Raw genomic sequence first — 9,099 nt, forward strand, 5'->3', positions numbered from 1 at the left:
TTTCAAAAAAACTTAAAAGTGCAAATTGTGTACATTTTGATGTGTAATACAGTTTTGTTTTTTTTTCTTTTAATAAAGATTTATTTTCTTTTAGAGATACATGCTGAAATACTGAGAAGCAAAATTGTATGATATCTGGGATTTGCTTCAAAGTACCACAGGGAAAGAAAGTGTAGATAGGGATAAAGATGAAATAAGATTTGTTATGAGTTGATCATTGCCGAAGTTGGGTTATCGGTACATGAGGATTCATTACAATTCTGTCTACTTGTGAGTACAGTTAACATTTTCATAATAAAATACAAATTTTATAGCTCATATCATTTTATAACATTTTACTATAAGTTGATAAACTTTCATTCAAGTCAACATAACTCAAGATGTTAAAAGCAAGGCACATCTCTAAACTCCCTATTTATTCCAACAAACTGCATGGTATAGTCTCTTAGTCAACTAAGATGATAACAGTCTACATCACTTAATAATTTAATTGAGTGAATCCTGTTAAAATATTTATTGCATTAGCTCTATCATGATTCTTATTTCAAGCTCTCATGATCTATCTTTTGGCAGTATTAAATATTTATGAAATGAATGAATGAAAGAAGCCTGAAATCTCTGAATTATTTTCCTATCACAGCACCTTTTGCAATTCCTTCTTACTTGTCCATATCGCCTCACTAGATTTTAAGCTTTAAAGGAGCCGAAAGTGAGTCCAGTTCACCACTGTGTCCCAGGCTAGTACAGTGTGTGGCATAAATTCGGTCTTGAACAAGTATTTCTGGAATGAATGTATTCATGAATCTGTCTTCTAAAGTGGTCTTCATGATTTCTGTCTCTGTTTTGGCCAGTCCACCCTCCATGTGGTTTCTGGGGGGATTGCTCTAAGCTGTCATTGTGATCATGTTTCGCCCATCTATGGCGTTTCTCCCATGAGGGTAAGCATTCAGATGTTTGTACAGGAAGCTGGAGACCCAGCAGCCTGTGGGACCTGCCAGAGGCTTGCTCCTCTTCTTCATCTTTCACCACTCCACACACTGTTTACTTGTGTATTTTATGCCATCTTTTTTTTCTGAGCATTTCCTCTCTGAGAATGTCATCCCCATTCACATTTTGAAAATGGTGCCAATGGGAAATACCTTCCTCATCCTGGGGAGACTGAGATGATCTCTGTCCTGTACATCGTAGCTGGGGATATAGCAGCAAATGCTCTCAACATACATTGTACCTCTCAACTGTTCACAACCATTTTCTTCTCATCATTTTCCTCCTCACCAACAGTGAGCATCCCTAAAGCAGGAATTACTTTTAATTTCTTTAACATCTTCATTATCGCGGGCCAATAGAGAAACCCAGTAAACATTTGCAGAATGAGCAAATTAAGAAATGTATTTTTTGCTAACCAATTGAATGAGTTTTCCATAAAAGCTGTGAAATCAGTGATATTGTGACCAACATACCTGAAGGTTGTTTTTCACATTTGCACCAGTTGTTCTCTGTTTTCACAGTGTACTCACCAGATCGAAAGACAATCTTCTGAATCATATAAATTTAAGAATGAAATGCTGAGGTAAAGAAGGCCTTTGTGTGAACCAAGGGGCTAAAGGAAACAAGACTTTGGGGTTTTTTTTTTTAGAAGTTTAAGATTTATTTAGTAATGGGAATAAGTCTGATGATAATTTTAATGAAGGCTTCTGCTAGCTTCCGTGGAGATTGAACGAATATTTCAGAGCTCCAATATAGCTGGATCGTTGACATTCAGAATATATTTTATAGAAGAGCCAAAGTATGAGAATACTAAAATGTTGGAAGATGAGATCTCTCATTATGTTGACATGAACCTTAGAGCTTAAGAAGGTCATAGAGCTTTGGGTTTTTCTCTGTTTCTCGCAGATATGTCTTCTCCAACTACTATGAAGAAGCCTGAAAAGCCATTGTTCAGCTCTGCATCTCCACAGGATTCTTCCCCAAGACTGAGCACTTTCCCCCAGCACCACCATCCCGGAATACCTGGAGTTGCACACAGTGGTGAGGAGTTTCAAGCATAGAGGAGAAGCCTCCTTCTTGTCTGTAGGGCCCAAACCCTTAGGGATGGAGCAAAAGTTTATAAATATAGCTATGGCAAGCATATTTTCTCAACCCAAATGGGGAGGAGCACAATCCGATCAAATATTTTTTCTTCTCGATTTATGAGAAAAGATTTTCTCCGGGTGCAGTGGCTCACACCTGTAATCCCAGCACTTTGGGAGGCCGAGGTGGGCGATTCACGAGGTCAGGAGTTCAAGACCAGCCTGACCAATATGGTGAAACCCTGTCTCTACTAAAAATACAAAAATTAGCCTGGCATGGTGGTGTGTGCCTGTAATCCCAGCTACTCAGGAAGCTGAGGCAGAAGAATCACTTGAACCCAGGAGGCAAAGGTTGCAGTGAGCTGAGATCACACCACTGCACTCCAGCCTGAGCGACAGAGCGAGACTCCATCTCAAAAAAAATAAATAAATAAGATTTTCAAAGTCTTACAAGTAAATAATATTTATAATATGTATTTTTAAATTGTCTTTATCAAAAAGATTGTTATCAGAAGAATGTGGAAAATATGTGTACATAGCTGTCTTTATTATAACTTCAGGATTGGTCCTGATATTTTACTAAGGAAAAAATGGAATTTCAGTTATGTTGCTGAGTTTAGAGTATTTCTAAAGGCATTAAGATACAAGGCACTATTTCTGTGGATGTTATTTTCTACATATAAATCGATATTTATCTATTTGAGAGTAATCAGAGAATAAAGGTACTTTTCTTTGACAATTGTTTCATATGCCCAAGTCCTTTGGGCTAGTACACTTGATATTGTGTCTCATATCTTAATTTAAGTAGAAAAATGAATCCAATATTTGACATTTGTACTTTAACCAACAGTTAATATCAAATCTTTCAAAATTAAAATGAGATACGAATAACTGCTAATAATTAACACTATATATCTTTTTTTTGTTTTTTACCCGTATTACTCTTAATTCCTAGAGGAGGAGTAGAGGCACCTGCATTTTAGTGTAGGAAAAGTTATATATATATTACGTACGCTAATATTGTATATACGTACCGTATTTATATAGTATATATCAGTTACGTAGATATACTATATTTATATATATATATCTTATATATATCACGTTTTACTATATATTTATATATACAGTTTATATACTCAGTACGGTTGTGGTGGGGTGATGCCGAGGGTGATAGGTGATGGGGGTTGAGGTGGATGATGTAGTAGAGGTATGTGGTGGGGGTATAGTACTATATTTATATACTATAGTTTATATATAAGTTTTATATATGATACTGTTCAGATAGTTGAAACTGTTATTGGTTAAAATTTATAGTTAGGCACTTCCTCATCCTTCTAACTAATCAAATCTGGTTTTTAAATCTTTATGCAAACAGTGTAACATATTTTAAAATAAAGTCCTTATTAGCTTTGGTTTGTAAGTATATGTTGATATTTATTGGTGCTATACTTAAAAAATGCATGGCCTTTATTGCTATCATTGAAAAATTATGAAATTGAGAGAGGACTATACAACTTAAATGTGGTATAAGAACTTTTGCATTTATTACCTATACCATTGAGATAGGTAAAAAAAATCAATAACTGTTTCATAGGTTTGTAATATTGAATATTTGGACAAAATTAACTGAGAAGTCAAATCACCCATTTGTTATGACACCTGATAAAAATATTCTTATTTCTAACATGTGAAAAAAAGTAGGCAGTATATTTTTATATAATGAAACAGGAGAGACCTAGATGAGCCCTCCATCTTGTTCCTTCACCCGGTATTTGTTTTGTATCTGTATATTAGGACCTGTGGTAGGCATCTTGTTCACAAAAGATCTTTTCTGCCCTTAAAGAGTTCAGGATATAGTGGGGAGAGAATGGGGCCACGTCATTGGCTGGGCATCTAATCTGAACATGACTAGATAACCTGAAGAAGGATTAGATAACCTGAAGAAGTGTGATGGCAAAGTTCACCACAAGAAGGAACAATAAACTAGGAAGAAGAGGGGCAACCTGGGAGGCAGAGGGACATAGTAGGAGGAAGAAGGGCAACATGGGAGGCATAGGGGCAAACTAGGAGGAAGAGGAGCAAGCTGGGAGGCAGAGAGGCTAACTAGGAGGAAAAGGGGCAAACTGGGAGGCAGACGGGCAAACTGGGAGGCAGAGGCAACGGCATCTATCAGTGCATTAGAGGCCATTGCAGCAGGGAACTGCCATATAGCCAAGGATCCACAAATCTCTTCTTCTGGCCAGAGATGAGGCCAAAGAAGTGATCCAGGACTCGGTCCCAGAGCACATGAGGTTGTGTGTACTGAAAAAGCTGTTGGGATTTTATTCTAGAAGCAGTAGGAAGCCATTGAAATACTTTTAGCAGAGAAGTTACATGATTGTAATGGTATTTTTAAAAAGTCATTCACATAGCACTGTAAAGGATGTATTGGAAGGAGCAAGACTGAAGGAAAGAAGACAAGTAATAAGGCTTTGCAATAATGTATGCAAGGAATACACATATGTGGGTATGTATTCTTTCATAATAAAGGAAAACTTTTTTTGTCTTGTATTTTGCTTTTCTTATTTTTTTTCTTTTTCTATTTTTTTTTTTTTTTTTTTTTTTTTTTGAGACAGGGTCTTACTCTGTCACCCAGGTTGGAGTGCAGTGGCGTGATCTTGGCTCACTGCAACCTCTGCCTCCCAGGTTCAAGCAATTCTCTTGCCTCGGCCTCCTGAGTAACTGGGATTATAGGCAGTCACCACCACACCCAGCTAATTTTTGTATATTTTTAGTAGAGATGGGGTTTCACCGTGTTGGCCAGGCTGATCTCGAACTTCTGACCTCAAGTGATCCACTCCACCCACCTTGACCTCCCACAGTGCTGGGATTACAGCCATGAGTCACCATGCCTGGCCTGCTTTTCTTATTTTTAAAGGACTAGAATGGCTTTTATGGAAAAGGTAGTCATTTTTACTCTCAGTTTCAAATACGACATTTTACCCGGTTATATCAGGCCACCTACAGCTCATGCAAGCACCATGTCAGGTTGCCCATAGATTTGAGTTCAGATTTGATTTCTGCAATTTCAGTTGAAAAGAGATCTCCTCCAGAACTGTTAAGGCCAAATTAACCTCAAAACCTAAAGGACCCAAGATGGAACTATGTTTATATCTTTCCAGGGTTTGTGTACAGATGTGAGCAAAAATCATGGTTAAAATGAGCTGAGATTAAGAGCAATTAGACACTAAGTAAAAGATGCCCAATTTTTGTTAGATGTTTGTATTTCCTTAAATGATACTTTCAAATGGATATACTTCTTAAATAAAGTAATACTTCAGTAAAGAGTTTTGTTTTAAGAAATATGTATTTGTTCTCTGAAATGCATACATTTGATGGAGGATGCTGAAACTTCAGTATGTAGGAAGATTGCATGGGAACTTATTTAAAACATACATTTTGGTGCCTCACCCCTAGAGGTCCTGATCCCCTAGGTCTGTGTGTAGACCAAGGGATCTGTATTGTAAGAGCAATACAGACAATTCTCAGAAACAGTGCCCTGGTGGACATTCACAGAACAAAGTTGTGACTATAAAATTGAACTTATATTTCTTCTATTATATACATTCTTAATTTCTTGTATTTTCTGAAAAAGTTTTTTTTGGGAGAGGTAAGCAATACATCCCACAAACAGGTCCCCCTACCCACAACCCACGTAGTTTGAAAGTTGGAGATAAATCATTCCAGGCGATTTCCCTTTATAGGTTATGGTTAGAATTTATTTTTTTCATATTCTTTGTTGTCTCATAAAACATTAGACATTTATCATTTATAATTTCCTATCATTTGAATTGGGAAATATTAAATGGAAAGACATTTACTCTTCACTTCTGTATATATTTGTTGGTAATTTTAATTTGTATTTCTATGATTATTTCTCTCAACATTATAGAGATAATGATCACATGATTATACTCTTTCCCCATCTTTCAAACTTAAGATTTATATTTCAAAAACTGAACAATAAATTATAAGAATACTAATGTTGAAAAGTTATAGTAAAATTGAACATTGTCCACATTGCATGTGTTTTATATATATTTCCCTTTATAAAAATATTATAAAATATGTGATTTATGGGTAAAGTGATATACTTACCTATGTGAAAGTTTAAATTTTCAGTGATATGTGTTTTATTCTTGGTTTTACATTAGCAATATCTTTTAAGCAACATATAGTAGAAGTTAAAGTAGAAAGAAAATAGTCGCAGAATAGAGCTCTTTTGGTTTTGAAAGAAACATTTTCATTAGGAGAGTTTCCAGCTCTATGTTTCAATGTTCATAAGCATTTCTACTATGACCAGACAATTATAAATGACATGAGATGATGTTGTATTAGTTATTGTCTTTCCTTCTAAACAACTGCCAAGTAGGATGTATAGGGAAATGATTTATTTGAAATTGAATTTCACTTTTTAAGTTTGGCAGAAAATTTGTGGGTCTTTTGCCCTCTACTTAATGCTGTGAATTGCTCTGGATTTGCAAGACAAATTGTTTTTTGTTTGTTTGTTTGAGACAGAGTCTTATTCTGTCGCCAGGTTGGAGTGCAGTGGTGCGACCTCAGCTCCCTGCAATCTCTGTCTCCTGGATTCAAGTGATTCTCCTGCCTTAAGCTCCCAAGTAGCTGGGATTACAGGCACCCACCACCATGCTCGGCTAATTTTTATATTTTCAGTAGAGATGGGGTTTTGCCATGTTGGTCAGGCTGGTCTCGAACTCCTGACCTCAGGTGATCCACCCGCCTCGGCCACCCAAAGTGCTGGTATTACAGGTGTGAGGTACTGCGCCCGGCCTAAAGATTTTATAATCAAAGAATATGTTTTCAATGGGATATAAACGCTCAAAGAAGTGTTTTATCAAGTATTGATGTAACCTATAAAAGAGAAACTTATTTTGTAACCACTCACAGAGCTAGGAAGCAAGATTGTTCATTTTCTAGAGTGATGTTTTGTCTCTGTGTAGTTAGCAGTACTGGTATTGAGAATAAAAGTGAAGAAGTAACTGTTGTTTTAGGAGAGCTTGGTTACATCATGGCGACAAAAATGAATGGTTACCAGTTTTGTAGTTTCACAGCATTCTTTAGGATCAGAATGGACCAATAAGTTAACCAGCTGACGAGTCAATCTTTCCTTTTCTGTCTTCTGCAGTCATCTCAACTCGAACTCCACCTCCACCCTCACCGTTGCCATTTCCAACACAAGCTATCCTTCCTCCAGCCCCATCAAGCTACTTTTCTCATCCAACAATCAGATATCCTCCTCACCTGAATCCTCAGGATACTCTGAAGAACTATGTACCTTCGTATGACCCATCCAGTCCACAAACTAGCCAGGTAAAAATAAGAGAGAAAATAAGATTAGCACCTAAGGGAGATGGGACAGGTCTAATTCTGAGACACAAAGGTTAGTCAGACAGTGTGTCTGGCAGAACGTCAAACCTTGAAATCCATCTTCAGGAAGTTGCTTGGTGACTCAATAAGTTTTTATTTAAAGGTGGCTGAATGACAGGTAGGAAGTGTGTTGCCCCAAAGGGTAAATTTGTGAAGATGGTTTAATGTTTTTGGATTTTCATTGACTAAAGGGAAAGTTTATGCAGAAAGTACATTGACAGGAAAGCTCTGGGCTGGAGTTCACACCTCTGAAATACCTGGTTTGACACAGAGACAATGTGCTTATTTCAGGCAGGAGTAAGGTATGTGCTAAAATAAACACACACAAAAGAACTTACAGTTGTATTTATAGACCAACTATTAGGTATTAAAATAAGCTTTGGTAATGTAAACATTTTCAGTGTTTGATGACTACTTGAATATTCTTTGTAGAGACATGACTTACATTTAATAATGAGTGACATTACTAGAAGCGTCTTTCTTTTTTTTTTTTTTTTTTTTTGTAAACATTGTGCAGTGGTTTTTGGGATTCATTGTGTAAGTGTAGTGACTCATGAGCGTTTCTCACTCCCCTAGACATGCGGTTTCTTCTACCGAGAGGTTACTTCATCGCGATTTGGTATATAAGCATTTTCCACAATCAAGTAGACAGTCTTTGTACCAGACCTGGGGCTATCGATAATTGTAATATCTAAAACATGTAATTTTGTTATTATGATCTAGTATTTAGCTTTGCTGCTTTACCTCTAAGACTCCTGTCCACTCCTTATTATACCTTTTAATACTTTGCAGATTTTTCACAAACATTCTATCATTACTACAGTGGAACACTTCCTAAAATGCTAGTAAATAGTGTGTGTCTATCAATTTATAATTAGCAAAGAAAGGGGAGAAAAAAATCCCTTTGGTCTTAATTTGTTAAAATGAAACAAAATGGTCCTTTCTGAACTTTTAATTTAGAATAACAACATATCCAGGACCCCTTTGGGTTACTTAAAAAGTTATCATTACTTTTAGTTTGACTAAGACATTAAACTCAATATTGAATTTTGAATTTGAAGTTAAAATTACTATTTGTATTTTAGAAGAAAATGTTAAAATGTTGTAGCACTTTTCATGACTGCAGTACTAAAGACAGCTAAGTAAAAGAGTGGGATCTTAGTATATCGTTTAGAAATAAAATTTGTTGTCAGCACATGGATTCAGAAGTCTCAGTTCCATAGAGCATTTTGCTAGACTCAGCTGGGAACAGTGCACACAAGGTCTGATTTTAATTTGTGTAGAATTTCCATGAATAACAAAGTCTAATTAAGACATCCATTAAAAGTCCTTAACGTTAATTCAGTGTGGAAAATCTTAGAGTTCCATTGGATTTTTTTTTTTAACTGATGTCTTAATTAGGCACTGTTAGGGGAAAATTATGCAATTAAAATCAGGCCCTTAGTGTTACACGTTTCTTTAATTATTCATTGCTTGTTTTACGTATATTTCAATTTCTTTATAAGTTAAGAGGGCATATTAGGTGATAATCTGCCTATATTGTTCTCAGTTTTTCTTCACTTTTCAAGATACATATCACCTTCTAAGAGAAGCATATTAC

General features: G+C 36.0%; 1 protein-coding gene across 10 annotated transcripts in view; it reads left to right on the forward strand.

Annotated features, from left to right (window-relative positions):
- NFIB (nuclear factor I B) overlaps positions 1-9,099 on the forward strand; it is a 252,781-nt gene that overhangs the window by 206,669 nt on the left and 37,013 nt on the right. For 9 of the 10 annotated variants that reach the window (XM_017867183.1, XM_017867190.1, XM_017867181.1 and 6 more), the window contains 2 exons: positions 1,894-2,028; positions 7,258-7,442. In XM_017867183.1, coding sequence (XP_017722672.1) covers positions 1,894-2,028; positions 7,258-7,442 — 320 coding nt within the window. The remainder of the gene's footprint in view (positions 1-1,893; positions 2,029-7,257; positions 7,443-9,099) is intronic. The other variant, XM_017867182.1, reaches the window with a different exon arrangement.

Source organism: Rhinopithecus bieti, unplaced genomic scaffold (genome assembly GCF_001698545.2).
Source record: "Rhinopithecus bieti isolate Rb0 unplaced genomic scaffold, ASM169854v2 scaffold_3067, whole genome shotgun sequence".
NCBI lineage: Eukaryota > Metazoa > Chordata > Mammalia > Primates > Cercopithecidae > Rhinopithecus > Rhinopithecus bieti.